The sequence below is a fragment of the Mobula birostris genome, chromosome 7 (genome assembly GCF_030028105.1).
Source record: "Mobula birostris isolate sMobBir1 chromosome 7, sMobBir1.hap1, whole genome shotgun sequence".
In the NCBI taxonomy this organism is placed as follows: domain Eukaryota; kingdom Metazoa; phylum Chordata; class Chondrichthyes; order Myliobatiformes; family Myliobatidae; genus Mobula; species Mobula birostris.
The window spans coordinates 142177450-142192694 of record NC_092376.1 but is presented as its reverse complement, the minus strand read 5'-3'; the positions used below and the strand labels follow the sequence as shown (position 1 = coordinate 142192694).

At 39.1% G+C, this 15245-nt stretch overlaps 1 protein-coding gene across 1 annotated transcript in view; it reads right to left on the bottom strand.

Annotated features, from left to right (window-relative positions):
- Nucleotides 1-15245, bottom strand: part of LOC140200468 (A disintegrin and metalloproteinase with thrombospondin motifs 2-like) — a 279816-nt gene that overhangs the window by 55128 nt on the left and 209443 nt on the right. Inside the window, exons 8-11 of the mRNA XM_072263823.1 lie at nucleotides 12276-12419; nucleotides 8626-8758; nucleotides 5449-5562; nucleotides 3546-3691 (exon numbers count right to left, since the gene is read on the bottom strand). Of these exons, the coding sequence (XP_072119924.1) occupies nucleotides 3546-3691; nucleotides 5449-5562; nucleotides 8626-8758; nucleotides 12276-12419 (537 nt within the window). The remainder of the gene's footprint in view (nucleotides 1-3545; nucleotides 3692-5448; nucleotides 5563-8625; nucleotides 8759-12275; nucleotides 12420-15245) is intronic.

Here is a 15245-nt window from a genome sequence, read left to right as displayed (position 1 = left end):
CAACTTATTACTTAGATTGTTATGTTGCAGAGTTAATGGCTGAGAGTGTTCAATTACTCAACATTAACAGTAACAAGTGAGGAAAAAAGACTATTGACGTATTTTGCACTGTATGTAAATCTGCCATTAATGAGAAGAGCATTATTTCTGAAAAATGTTTTGAGCAAGACATAATCTCTGCTTTGGAAAACTATATTTTGTTTTTTGTCTAAAGTACTCTCAGCAATTCAGCAACATCAATACTGCAGACAGTTGCCAACCAGTGTGGCATCTTGCAGATACACGATGCACGCTTGAATTCTTATTGGCCAAGGTTTTATAACATGGTACTCACTGCCTGCACTCAGTGTCACCATTCCCCACCGCCAAGAACTCCAGAGCTTTCCATGCAGGACAAAACAGTTCTGGAGCTGAGTGGTAAGGCTTTATCAGCATTGCATGGGCCTTGAACTCAGTCATAAGGTCATACAGGTGAGTCAAACTAAGTTCCACCTAACAATCTCCTCTGGAATTCTTTGATACATGGCAATCACCACACCTCCAGCCTTGCCAGATGACAAAGCAGTCAAGCTTTTATTTCCATTTCTTTCAATTGCCCTTAACATTCAGAAACATTTAAAAACTATTATAAATATTAACTATTATAAATTATGACCATATCTTATTCTTAATTTTCTTTTTTACAACTACATAGTTATCATTGAAGTGATCGGGCTCATAGATTCAGTGTCAGATCTAAACCGGAGCTGAATCCAAAAGCAGACTCCCTGCTGAAGTGCTGGGAAATTCTACCACGCTTCTGCTCCACCCCATGCATTATCTAGAGGAAGCATACAGCTGGAATTTATTGGCAAACCTCAGTCAGCAAGATAAGGACTTAAACATTAGTATGGGAATTATGAATCTTGCTACTGTAAATGTCTCCTGGAAAATGACCCACTGAAGCTGTTAAAGACGTAAGCCGTCAAATTTACTTTCTAAGTGTCTGCAAAATCAGCGTGTCTCGGCTACTTAGCAACTACTGTGGTCAAGTTTCTTTCTATTTGACAGAAAATTACAGGCAGCATTTTGTTTTGTAACTGAGACAGAAGTTTGTTTTATTTTATTTAGATAGCACGGTAACAGTCCCTTCAGGCCCAATTACATCCATGTGACTGATTGATTAACCTGCCAGTTACATCCATGTGACTGATTGATTAACCTCCCAACTTTACATCCATGTGACTGATTAACCTCCCAGTTACATCCATGTGACTGATTAACCTTCCAGTTACATCCGTGTGACTGATTAACCTCCCAGTTACATCCGTGTGACTGATTAACCTCCCAGTTACATCCCTATGACTGATTAACCTTCCAGTTACATCCGTGTGACTGATTAACCTCCCAGTTACATCCGTGTGACTGATTAACCTCCCAGTTACATCCATGTGACTGAGTAACCTTCCAGTTACATCCATGTGAGTGATTGATTAACCTCCCAACTTTACATCCATGTGATTGATTAACCTCCCAGTTACATCCATGTGACTGAGTAACCTTCCAGTTACATCCGTGTGACTGAGTAACCTCCCAGTTACATCCGTGTGATTGATTAACCTCCCAGTTACATCCGTGTGACTGATTAACCTCCCAGTTACATCCGTGTGACTGATTAACCTCCCAGTTACATCCGTGTGACTGATTAACCTCCCAGTTACATCCCTGTGACTGATTAACCTCCCAGTTACATCCGTGTGACTGATTAACCTCCCAGTTACATCCGTGTGACTGATTAACCTCCCAGTTACATCCGTGTGATTGATTAACCTCCCAGTTACATCCGTGTGACTGATTAACCTCCCAGTTACATCCGTGTGATTGATTAACCTCCCAGTTACATCCCTGTGACTGATTAACCTCCCAGTTACATCCGTGTGACTGATTAACCTCCCAGTTACATCCGTGTGACTGATTAACCTCCCAGTTACATCCGTGTGACTGATTAACCTCCCAGTTACATCCGTGTGATTGATTAACCTCCCAGTTACATCCGTGTGACTGATTAACCTCCCAGTTACATCCGTGTGATTGATTAACCTCCCAGTTACATCCCTGTGACTGATTAACCTCCCAGTTACATCCGTGTGACTGATTAACCTCCCAGTTACATCCGTGTGATTGATTAACCTCCCAGTTACATCCATGTGATTGATTAACCTCCCAGTTACATCTGTGGAAGGTGGTAGGAAACTGCAGCAGCCGGAGCAAACACTCATGACCACGGAGAGAACAAAAAACTTCTTACTGACTGCTACAGCATACAAGAATTCAGCTTAATTAGCCAACACGTACCAAATTACACTCTTATCTGCTCTGTAATATTTTGAGAGTCTTTGTATTGCTTCTATTTTCTGTTGTCATACAAGTTCAATAATCTTATTTCTGAGATATGTTGGCGTTTGCTTTAAGTTGTAAGATGTGTGTAAAGGATTTATTAATCTAACTTATATTTATCTTTCTGATCAATATTTGGCAGTGTAATTTCTCCATCGTTCATCAGGTAAGTTTCCAGCTCAGTGTTTGGACACTAGCTTCATGTTATGCTGGTAAGAAAAGGTGGAAAGACACCCCACCACTTCCCTCCGACCTCCCAACACCGGATAGACTGGATCTACTTGTGTCCAACATTTCCATGTGCCTTGCAGTAATTGTGGTAGCTGTCATCCTCTCTCATGTGACCACCATGACAGCAAATAAATGTGTTGCATCTAGTGCCACAACGAGCCATGAAATTAGATGAGGCCCCATCAGGATTCATAAATGTTTTGTTTTCGTGCTATTTCAGGTTGCAAACTATCCCAAAAGCTGTTCATCACAGCCAATTTTGTGACTTTTTTTTACTGTGAGCTTAATTGGATATTAGTGCTGATAGAGTATTGTGTCCACTCTAAATGATTGCAGAAAAAAAAATTGAACATTTGGCTCATTCTGAAGTTACATTGAAATTCCTTAATCATTTACAGAGATTTTTCTAATTTTAGCCAAATTGTGACTGAAATGCCAGTGAAACATGATCTAGGCCACCCGGTCCTTAACTTATCAAGTGGAATATCTCAGAAGATCCATCTCATTTTGGTTTTTATTCTATTCTTGACAGTTTTTTATTGCTTGTGGTATCATACTGATGGGAAATAGGCTCTCGTGATCAATTAAACATTTGGACTGCAGTAATACTATTTCAGAGGTTAATCCTGGCAGGAAGCTGATCATTTGACAATAATTCATGAAAATAATAAATGGGTAAGTATTTTAAATTTCTAATTGCCTGAAAATAGCTCTAAGATCACAGACAAATTCAGATGTTTAACTATTTCATATAACCATTTCTATTGCATGCATTTTATGGATTACATCAAAAAGGGCTGCTGGCAGCAATTCCAGAATGCATGGTACATGCTCTATATTATTAAGTTGTATGTTACCAGATGGTCCAGTCTTCGCCCTTCAAATATCCTCAATAGCAATAAAATGAAACAAGTTATTTGTATCAAAAACCTACTTACAATGGGTTATCACACTGTCGGGTGCGGAAACGGACACCAATTCCACAGGTTCGAGAGCAAGAGCCAAAACGGCTCCATGACCCCCAATTTCCATCATGCCGTAGTATGTCGGGAGTTAGCCAAATGCAGTGACCTTTAAAGCAATGCTGTAAAAGAAAAAGTAATCACATAACTTAGGCATAACTATTCACTTCTCCAATTTTGATCCACATCTTGGAGACAGAAGAGACTGCAGATGATGAAATCTGGAGCAACATACAATCTGCTGGAAGAAGTCAGCAGGTTGAACAGGTCGGTGGGGGGCATGGGGAGGAAATAAATATATTCTTCAGCTGTGATGATACTTTATACTTGATAGTGCAATCTCAGATGGCCAGTGTTGTTAGACACAGTTCAGATTTATGGTCTGCACGACGGGGGCATTGTATATCACTGCAAGTGGCCAGTGCAAGTAACACAAAGACTAGACACACCTTGAAAATAGTTAAATTGGGGAGTCTGACACTAATTTGATTAGATATGCTGTTGTGATATACACTAAATGATAACTTGGATACTGAATATTGATCATGGTTTTTCACTAATAATCTTTATCGAAACATAATATTTGTATTGATCATAAACCAGTTGACTTTATCATGGGGCAGTGTTATTGATCATAGAACCCCTCAACACATTACAAGCTCTTCAGTCCACGATGTTGTGCCAACTTTTTAACGTACTCTATGATCAATCTTACCCCTCCTTGTACATAGCCCTCCACTTTCCTACCATTATATGCCTATTTAAGAGTTTGTTATATGTCTCATCTGCCTCTACCATTGCAGGTCGTTCCATGAACCCACCACTCTCTGTGTAAAAAAAAAACTTGGCAGCAGCCTCTATTGACCAACAAAAATAGTGCTCACTGCTCAAGAGTGAACATAGCAGTGAACGTGGATATTTCCTCAGAACGGAATTTCAGACTGTCACAATGAAAGGCACCTTAGGCATCCAGTTCATTTCAAAACTCACACATTCACTCACATTCACGGCCGGCTTTGTTTGTCTGATGAAGCTATTCCTCTTGTTGATTACTCCATTTCTATGGACAAAATGTCATTGTCTGCATGCCTGCAGTTTCCTGTAATGTGCTTCTGTTAGCAGGACTTCCCCTCTGGGAGCAACAAATCTCCAAATCTCCCTCTACTTGTTATGCTGAATAAATAGAAATACACCAAAGTGTCCCACTGACACCACTTTCAGCAATTGTCAATCCTCAGTGTAGACAGTCTCATACTCTAAGTGAATACATACTCTGGATGTGAATAATAACAATAGCTATTTGCTAGGAAAAGAGAAAAATAGACAACAAAAATGTAGAATGAATCTTGAATATTAAGATGGTAATCTCACCTCAGGGTGCAGAAACAGTTGCAAATTGAAAGGTTTGCTTTTCCACCTCATGACCCCAAATCTCCTTGAGGACATTCTTGCACATAATTACATTTCTCTTCCTAATACAATTTTAGTAGATTATGTTGGTGGTGAAGATAATGAAGAGCAAATCTCATTTTAATGTAAACATGAGCCATGTTGATTACATGAGGAACATAAAGTCCAACCATGGCATAAAAACTCAGAAAATGATAGTACTAAGCAAGTATTTGACCCCTGTAGTCTTTTGGGCAGAGCTCTCCACTGAAGCTTGTTATCCCTATGGAAACTGAATGTTTATATTGGCTTCAATGTTAAATTTTCCAGCGTTTCACATCCTTTCACACTGCTAATGAAATGCAGCAGTGTGATACCCATCATGGACTTGCAATTGGCAGGAAAAGAACCCACAGCTAGATATAAAGGCAGACCCTCCATCTTGTAACTGTGTACGTGAATTTCTAATTCTTAACACAAGTCAACCAACCTTGCCAAGAGCACACATTGTCCCATCTAATGGAGGTCCTTTCTTAGTTTTGCAGAAGTATGGATTATCAGGATGGCTGCACCACAGCTGCTTGCAGGGGTCAAAGGTGCGGAACTGAAACCACGAAAATACAATAGTTTTAACAAATAATGCACTTACTCCAATATGCTGTCATATAATGAAAATAGTACACAACATACTGAAAACAAATTTAGAATCAGTTAAAGGAAGATTAACTGAAATTTTTATAATAACTAAAACAAAATGAGGTGTGGGTTGTTGGCAGGATGGCTTTGAATATCTCAGGTGCTGCAGCAGCTTCACATCCAAATGCTCAGCCACATGCCTCGTCGATGGTGAAAGAGAGTTAGAAAGTGCGTCATTTTACACACAATATCCAGCCTCTGACATGTTCCAGGAGGCAGTGTATTTAGGTCACAGGTCCCAGATCTAAAATGCTGACTGCTCGTCCTTCCAGAGACACTGCCAACCCTGCTGAGCGTGATCGGTTCCATCGAGTTTCCAATCAAATAATGGTCAACAGGATGCCTTTGGTGTGGGAATCAGTAATGGCAAAGTCATCAAATGACAATGGGATCAAATTTCCTTTTGTTGGAGATAACAATTGCTGGGCACTAATGTGACATGATAGTTAATTGCCAATAATCAGCCAATCCTGAGTGTCGTCCCTATATTGCTCCCTGCAGTCAGTCATCAACTGCTTCACTCTGACTAGCTGCAAATAGAAATGCACTGATTGGTTCCTTGGAAAGGATGTTGGATGGAGGAGAGAGGTGTACAATGTGAGATGGAGAGAGGTGGTTAAATTCCTTCTTACGTATCAATTTTCAAAAGAAATCAGTATACAAAAAAGATTATTTTTGTTATATTTAGGATTCCTCCTCAAGCATAAACCTGTCATTAGCTAATTGCCAGCAATTTCCAAACTGTGTTCTGTTTTGCATCATGTGAAATCACAGCAATTCCTCAGCACATATGCTGGGAATCTAGTCAAGGACTAACTCCAGAATCTGCTGTCAGGAAGAAAGTATAGGAGCCTCAGGACTCACACCACCAGGTTCAGGAACAGTTACTACCCCTCAACCATCAGGATCCTGAACCAGAGGGAAAACTTCATTTCACTCATCTTCACTTGCCCCATCACTGAACTGTTCCCACAACCTACGGACTCACTTTCAAATTTCACCTCGTTCTCGATATTTATTGCTGATTTATTTATTTATTTTTTTTCTTTCTTTTTGTATTTGCATTGTTTGTTGTGTTTTGCACACCGGTTGTACAGTTGTACAATTGGTGGTGTAGTGGTTGCTGCAGTCTTTCACTGATTCTATTGTGGTTATTGAATTTATTGAGTATGACCACAAGAAAGTGAATCCCAGGGTTGTATATGGTGACATATGAAGTATGTATACTTAGATTACATATTGACTTCAAACTTTGAATGGTGTTCTTGTTATAGTTTTTTTTCCTCCCAGTAACGTTACATAAAACCACTCAAATAAGCAACTCATCATCATCTTTAAGCGCTGTGTTGTAAGACATGGGCGATCATAGTCTTATGAGTGAAGTAACAGAGCAGAATTAGGTAGAAAAAGGTTTATCTTGATTTTTGTCGATGTTCACCCAATTTACAATTTGGAAATAAATCAGCTCCTGTATGTTTGCAGAGGACTAGTTTATTATTATCACATGGATTTACAAAGCTACAATTTACAAAACAGCATTAGCTTGACTATGTAACCTACAAGTGTACAAAGAAAATAAACTAATAGAATACTGTTTAAAACAAGGTTGCATGGGACATTTGGAATAAATATCATGAAACCGGATTGCTATTGTCAAAAGGCAGTTAACTTGGTACTCTGCAAATTGAGAGGGAGAATTTTCATCCTATTTAGCTGCTGACTTAAAGCTGTAAAATACTAAAATGCTTTAAAAAACTTGTTTTCAGTAGTTTTTAAAAATGAGCAATAATGAAGCATCAAAACAAACCAAATTAAAATTTAAGCATATAGTTATGTACAATATAACATATGTAATATAATGTTCTGTAATGATTGCTAAATATATGCACAGTATATCCACATAATTTTTATATGAATTTTTTCTAACAGAAGAAATATAGTAGAATTCCTTGGTTTTTTTTGGCAGAGATTACTATAATAATGCTGAAATGCACTCTATTTATGTGAATGTTATCAGCCCATGTCTTGCTTCACCACTCATGGTTGCCATTGCCACACAGTTACTGGGTGGCCAGGCTTGCTGGCCGACACCATCCATGAACAGAAAGTCCCTCGAGTTATGCAAATTGGCCATGTGAGTGCGCCTGAACAATTCTGCTTACAACATTCATCTGGAAACCCATGATGGCTACAAAGTTGTGCACTTAGCTTAGCCTAGCCATCTTCCTCAGCTGTCAGTCTTTTCAATGCTTCTGAATATTCAAATATAGAAACAAGAAAATATCAAAATTGAAAATTTCACGCTAAATGATTAAGTATGGATAACATGCATATCTTTCAAATATTTAAAGCATTAAGGTAAATACAAGTCATAAAATTGTAATTTACCTTGGTCCCTCAGAAGTACACAACTGCCATGTAAGTTATGGGGCTAACAAATCAGGTGATATAGGATGCAAGAGCATATCACCCAGCAGAGGTAATGGTTCTCTGCAGGAAACTGTTGCTTTGCTACTGTCCTCTATATGTGGAGTCTAGCAGCAGAGTGCAGTTTGAAATTGTATTCAGAACCTGGTCAGTGAGATCAGACCTTTAGTATTTTGCATTTTGTCCTGAGATTCAGCAACAGCTTCTTCCACTCTACCATCTGATTTCTAAATGGACAGTGAACCCATGAACACCACCTTACTACTTCTATTGTTTTTAATTTCTGGCTTTGCATTATTTAACTAAACTATTTAAAATGCATATATATGCTTTCTGTGACTCAGATTTTTGTCCGGTATTTATCATGTATTGCATGGTACTGCAGCCGCAAAGTTAAAAAATTTCACTACATACCCGTGATATTAAACCTGATTCTGATCTCACATGGGTAAAAATGTGGCAACCCAGCAAAATGCAAGCCTTTGCATTTTATGCACCTTCTTAAATGATACAGTGACTGGGAAATGACTCTGGTCACACTTACTGCTGTGCACATCATATAGCCCACTCCAAAGTCAAAACGACATTGTTCATTCATAGAGTAGTTAATGCCAGGAAGTTGTGGAAGCAAAGGCCAATCATGTTCAAATGGATTGTCACGAAGACAGTCGTAAGAACTGCAAAGAAAAGTATATTTTCAAACAAAATATTTTCATCTAGAAAAAATGATGCAAAATATCTAAATGACTTTGTATGAATTACACCTCAGTAGAAATAACCACATTTTCCATTGTCTGTCTTCACCCACTGTGTCCTGACACACTTTCTTAGGTCAGGTCATTGAGAATCAACCACTCAGAAGATACCTTCTAACTATTGGAAATCATTGGTTATGGCCAAGCAAAAACCTCAGGAGTCCTGCATTGGAAGTAAAGTTAAAGGATCTACATGCCATTACAATCTGAGCTACATTAATCTCAGGCCTTGGTACATGTTGTAATGGATTTAAGGTAAAATAAACATTTTTGTTTTCCAGGTTGACATTTAATGCATTAGAAGTGTGAGGGGATTGAACTTTCTTCTGTTACAACGAATTTACTGTGACAAGCCTTTTCTCAGCTTGTCTGACTATATCACACTGGATGAGCTCACAGCAACAAAGCTGCCTGTCATTAAGTTGCTATGGAAACTGTTTAATATGGAAGTACATTATTGATTGTAGACCCTTCAGTGGATCCCTTATACTATGATGTCAATATTTTTTTATTTATTGGATAAATGCTGCTGAAAATTTTTCCAAATAAAATTCTCATTCTTTATTTTTATTTTATTCTTCCAAATAAAATTCTCAAAGGGCAAAACAGAATTATAAATAGACAAATAGCAAGGGCTTAAATAGCTGCTCCGAAATACTCACTTATTTTAAAATCCCTTCTTGATTTCACCCCTTCTGACCTCTAAAACCTTCTCCTGCCCTATAACTTTTCAAGATCTCTGCACACTTCAGTCTCTGAGTTGATTTTATTGACCCCTCAAACTAGCAGTTTTCTTTTTAATGAGAATCCTAATTGCACACAGGCACGGTATTTCAGGGAGTGACTTCTGGAGCTCAGCTGCAATGGACAGCAATAGATTCTGGATCACTGTGGATGATGTTGTGCTCTTATTCAATGCATTTTCATATCCCACATCAAGTTCAAGTGCAGTTTGTTGTCATTCAACTGTACACACGTGCAGTATACTGCCAACCAGACCAAGGTGCACAACACAGTACATACAGCTCACACACGCAACACATGAAGTAATATTACCACAAATAAATTAACAAATAAAAAGATGTATTTATGACACAAGTTAAACAGTAAACAGTATAACACTACTGGTGCTTCATACATGACATAACCGGGTGGTGGCATGGAGTTCAGTAGTCTTACAGCCTGGGGAACAAGCTGTTTCCATCCTAACAGTTTTTGACTTAATGCTACAGTACTCCCGCATGATGGTAGAGGATCGAAGAAATTGTTGAATGGATGGGAGCGATCACTGATACTGCTAAGAGCCCTGTGTATGCAGTGCACAGTGCTCCTGATATTTTAAAAAATTTATTCACTTATGGGGTGTGGGTGTCACCAGCTAAGCCCGAATTTATTGCCCATTCCTAGTTGCCCTTGAGAAGGCGGTGATGAGCTGCCTTCTTGAACTGCTGCAGTCTCTGTTGGGTCGAAGAGAGACCCTGATGATCTTCTCAGCAGTCCTTGCAATCCTCTGTAGGGATTTGTGGTCAGATGCCTTGCAGTTCCCGTACCAGACCCTTAATAGTGCTCCTGTAAAAATTGGTTAGATTGGAGACGTGGGAAGGAGGGGAGCCTCACTCGCTTCAATCTCCTCAGAAAGTGGAGACGTTGCTGTGATTTCACAACCAAAGGGGTGGTGTTGAGATTGCCTGTTATGTGCACTTCCAGAACTTCTCTCTCATTTCAGAACTTTTTTCTGTATTGTTGCATCCAGATGGTTCGAACTCAATGCACTGTGTGATGATCTGATCTGAATGAACACTGTGCAAGACAAGCTTTTCACTGTATCTTGGTGCATGTGACAATAGTAAACCAATTCTAATACCAAGCATACTCCCCTTGGCTACTCTCACAAGTCACCTTGTTCTTATATCTTTCTTACTTCAAATACACATAAAATTCCATCTGGCCAGCCCTTGGCAAGGGAGTTATAATAACCAGAGGAAGAAGAGGGGGACAGATAATCTCGGCCATCATCACTTTCTCCGATCTCCACCTCAGATTTGTAAGAGGTAGAGCATAATCTGGAGGTTGCTCTAGAAGTTGGTCTTTTGGCACTAACGCAGTGTTGTGGATCACCTTAACTCAGTGGAAGTTATGTGAGAATTGAGAACTATGAAGATCAAAGCATCTGTTGTCAACTGAAGCTGACACACAGTAGTTGCCATCAGTACAAAATTCTGTCCTGACATTTGCAAGTTCTCTTAATTTTCACTATGCAGCATAGCATTATGAAGCGAGTTCTTAAATGGATATCACAGAAAAAGCAACACTGCTGCCGAATAAATGGATGCTACATTGATGTGAGACATTGATGGGATTGAAGAAACTTGAATGGCCGGCTTTCTTCCTGCATTATTGTTGTGCAAGTGGCCTAGGGAGAGAACATTCAGTTGCAGGCATTTTCTCCTGGATTGAGGCATGGTGATCTGTGCAATGCAATCTATGAATGGATACATTTTGAAGAAACCTATAATGCAATGCAAATAAATACAGTATCTATTCGATCTGCTCTCGAGGCACAAAGTAGATGATATTTTCTCTCCGTAAAATGGAGCTTTGTGGTCTCTCTAATTAAACAGTGAACAGCAAACTGAAATGTGGTCAAGACTTGGAAATGGTCCTGAGAGTGGCTATGATCTTGACCATGTGTCCAAGGCACAAACATAAGGTTATATTTAAAGTCGTAGAAGGTTAAAGATCTCAGCGATTTCCATGAATGTCGTTTGAGAGTTGGCCATTGGAAATAGCTTGGTTTTAGGAAAAATGAAGCAAGTTAAAGTTGCATTTTCTGTGAGAAAGTAAAAACCAAAGATTTTATCAGTGAGATGGAAAGTCTCACAGCAAATAATTTTCATGTATTGCATTTATTTTGACATGATTTGTGAAGTTTTATAATAGACAAAATATGGAACTCACTGAAGAATCAGAAGCTAGATTTCCCAATGGATACTGGGATAGAAAGAAACATACACAAAGCTGCCTTATGCCAGATGGCCTGTTTTCGGCAGCATGGTGCCACTTGCTTCAGAGCTGTGTGAATGTATTTCTAACCCAGGGTTGACAAAAAGGAAATCATCAGACAAGAGTGATCAGGGGAAAAGGGTAGTTCCGTGCCAATTTCTCAGTGGAGAATATCAGAATGCTCCAGCTTTGTCTCTTTGTAGAGTCCTTTTGGAAGACAGCTGAAGTAAAATGGATGTCTGGATACCTGCAGTTATTTCTCAGTTGTGCAATGGAAATCAGATCTATCTATAATACTTTTGAATACAGAAACAATAAAATATCTCTTACAAAGAACATAAATGAAAAGCTAGGCATCTTTCAACTCGGAGAACTTCATATCATTCACTTGCATGCCAATCAAACTATCGATCAAAGTTTAAACTCTCCCACTCACTGTAGGTATCGGCTCAGTTCCTGTTGACTACACCGTGACCAATGGAATCGATGAAATGCAGCTTGAACCAAGGGTGCCATGATACTTCCCATTTTGATCTCATCTCCACAATGATTCCCTTGGCCATCATGTTCCATGCCCAACCTAATAATGAAGAAGAAATGAAAAGCATTGACCATATTACATTTGAATACAAGAATTGGCTCTCTCTCTGTCTGTCTGTCTGTCTCTCTCTCTCTATACACACACACACACACTTCTGTACACTGGTACTTGAGCACAAAACAAAGTATGAAAAGAGACCCTGAATCTAGGATAGTGTTGTCATCATTTGGTGGCTATCTAGTTTGGTATTTTGGTATACTTGTTTAATTTTTTTGTTTTTTTTCCCTCTTTGTCTTTGTTTAGTAACTGCAAAGATAGTTGTGATACTCACCATTCCTTTAGGAACAGCTAGTGAGTGTGGGAGGGGTGAATTTACAAATGAAAAAGTACCTGGCCTTTACCTATTTTTGCCAATTTTTCAGATTTTCTGCAAGTGCTTAATGGTGAGGAAGGGACTCCTAAAATTGATGTCAAAGGGTAAATAAATACTGGAAGGAGGAAATGATGGTGTGGGATGAAAGCTTGGTAGGTGAAGAGCCAGTGAGAAAATCTTAATGTCAAAGCATGGAATAGGTTTTCTTACAAGGGAAGGATTATTGTAGTCCCAAATAATTGCATAATGTCTGATGACGTTGCGTCACCCTGAACATCTTCTCCATTGGAAGCTGATTTTATTGCATTGAATAGGAGGTGCTATACAGGTGACCAGATGAATGAACTGATGGGACATATTTATGTCTTTGGGCACACATGTTAAATGCAAGATACAGAAGCCTATCCATGTTATGCTCCAGTTCTTAAAGTTGGTTCAGTTGTCTTCAATTCTGGTGGCACGTATCGTGCACATTTGCAGCTAAAAGTGTTTAATGTATGCCACAGAGGACAAACTTATATCCCACTACCTGATTGTATAAAATGTGGCAATATAAAATTGCTTAACAAAACTATCTATTTATATAAAACTGATGCAAGAAATGTCTCTCATACTGTAGCACTTATACAGTTTTCCTGTATCAAGTCACAATTTAGTTCTTTCACTCTATCGGAGAGACCTGATAAAAGTATACAACATCATGCGAGTTATAGATAGAGTTATAGGGGACTACAGCTGTGAAACAGGCCCTTTGGCCCATCTAGTTTGTGCTAAACTAAAAAAAAAATTAATCAATCAAACCATGGTCACTCAGGGAGGATTTTTAAATCAGCTGAATGGCACTCATGGCTAGAATGTTGTTGACACTCAGACTAGTAAGTGGTTAACACAGTCCTTATTGACAGGTGTAAAATGAATGATTTGGCATGCAATAAGATGCACATTCTTCCATAAAGCAGTCGGAAGTGGATCAAATCAAAGCTCAATGTCTCTGTCACATTCAGCAATGTATACAGGCGGAAATAACAAAGCTCATCAGAGGAGGCGGCCCCCACCACTCAAAGTTGGCCATGACTGCGTATCATCGTCTTTATTGGCTTGTAAATCAAATGTATTGGTTGTTAAGTATTTGATGACATGAAAAGTCTTTGGAAAATGTGTCTCATTTCCTCCTATGTTGCTCAGAGGGAGGATAGATTAGAGTGTGAGATGTACTGTTCAGGCAACAGTTCCATCCATATGTGAGTGCCACATTGGCTGATATTTAACGTTCACCAGAAAAATGATAACTACTCTGTCTATGCTAGAACTTGCTTGCAGATTAGCTGTCAGCTACAGATGGCAAAGCTCTGCCACTGGCACTCTGCTGACCCACAGGAAGCTGAAGCAGTTAAATGCAGCCCTTTGCAGATTGGCTTGCTGGGGTGCAAATACCTTCAGGGCCTGCCGTCTGTCCAACACCCACCGTTCGTCTTGGAATACCAAGACTAAAATATTGTCGTTCAAGTCCATTTTTAAACAATGCTTAGCTTAAAGAGCAGAAGAGAATTGTTGCCAAATCTGTTTCTGCAAATAAATTTATGATGGTAATGTTAATAAAAGCAATACTGCACCACGTGTCCTGCAAATGTTGAGGAAATACAAATCTTCTGTCACTTTAAGAACTTCTTTCTCAATAGAGCCTCTCTTACTTCCACTAGAAATGCTTCCAAAGGAAAGAGAGTTCTACTGAAACCTCTGTAAATATTGTGTAATGATCTTTTCGGGGTGGGTGATCTGTTACTTTTTGTGAGTGGGAGGGTGTTGGGGATTTGGGATTTGATGCTCGAGCTGCTGTGTGGGCAATCTGTTAGTTTTTTATGCCAGGAGGGGTGAGAGGTTTGGGGTTTGTGAGTTTTGTTTCTTTTTCTTCCTCATGTGGGGATGGTTAATGGCTTTTCTTTCAACAACCCCCCCCCCCCAATGGTTTTTCTGCATTTCATGGCTATCTGGAGAAGATGAATGTCAGAGGTGCACCAAACATGGATGCTTTGACAATAAAATGAACCTTTGAACATTCTAGTACATTTTTACAAGTTATCTAGTGCTTACAGAGGCTCGCCAATGACTGGTAAGCATGACTCTCTTTAATATAGTTCCCAAATCACCTCAGAAAAGCATATTAGATCATGACTCTCCCTTCACTTTATGGTAGAGTCCAAAATAAATAACCTAGTTCAATCTTTCTTATTTTACATATATACATATGGAGCATTAAATTATCACTAAAACACCCAGCAACAATATACTTACAGATTAGCCTGCACCCTTCATGGAGTAGATATATTAGCACCATATAAGACAACAAGATTCAGAGCAGAATTGGGTCATTTGGCCAAGAGTCTGCTCCATCATTTGATCATGGCCGATCCATTTTCCCCTTCAGCCCCAATCTCCTGCCTTCTCCCTGTATTCCTTCATGCCCTGACTAATCAAGAATATATCAACCTCTG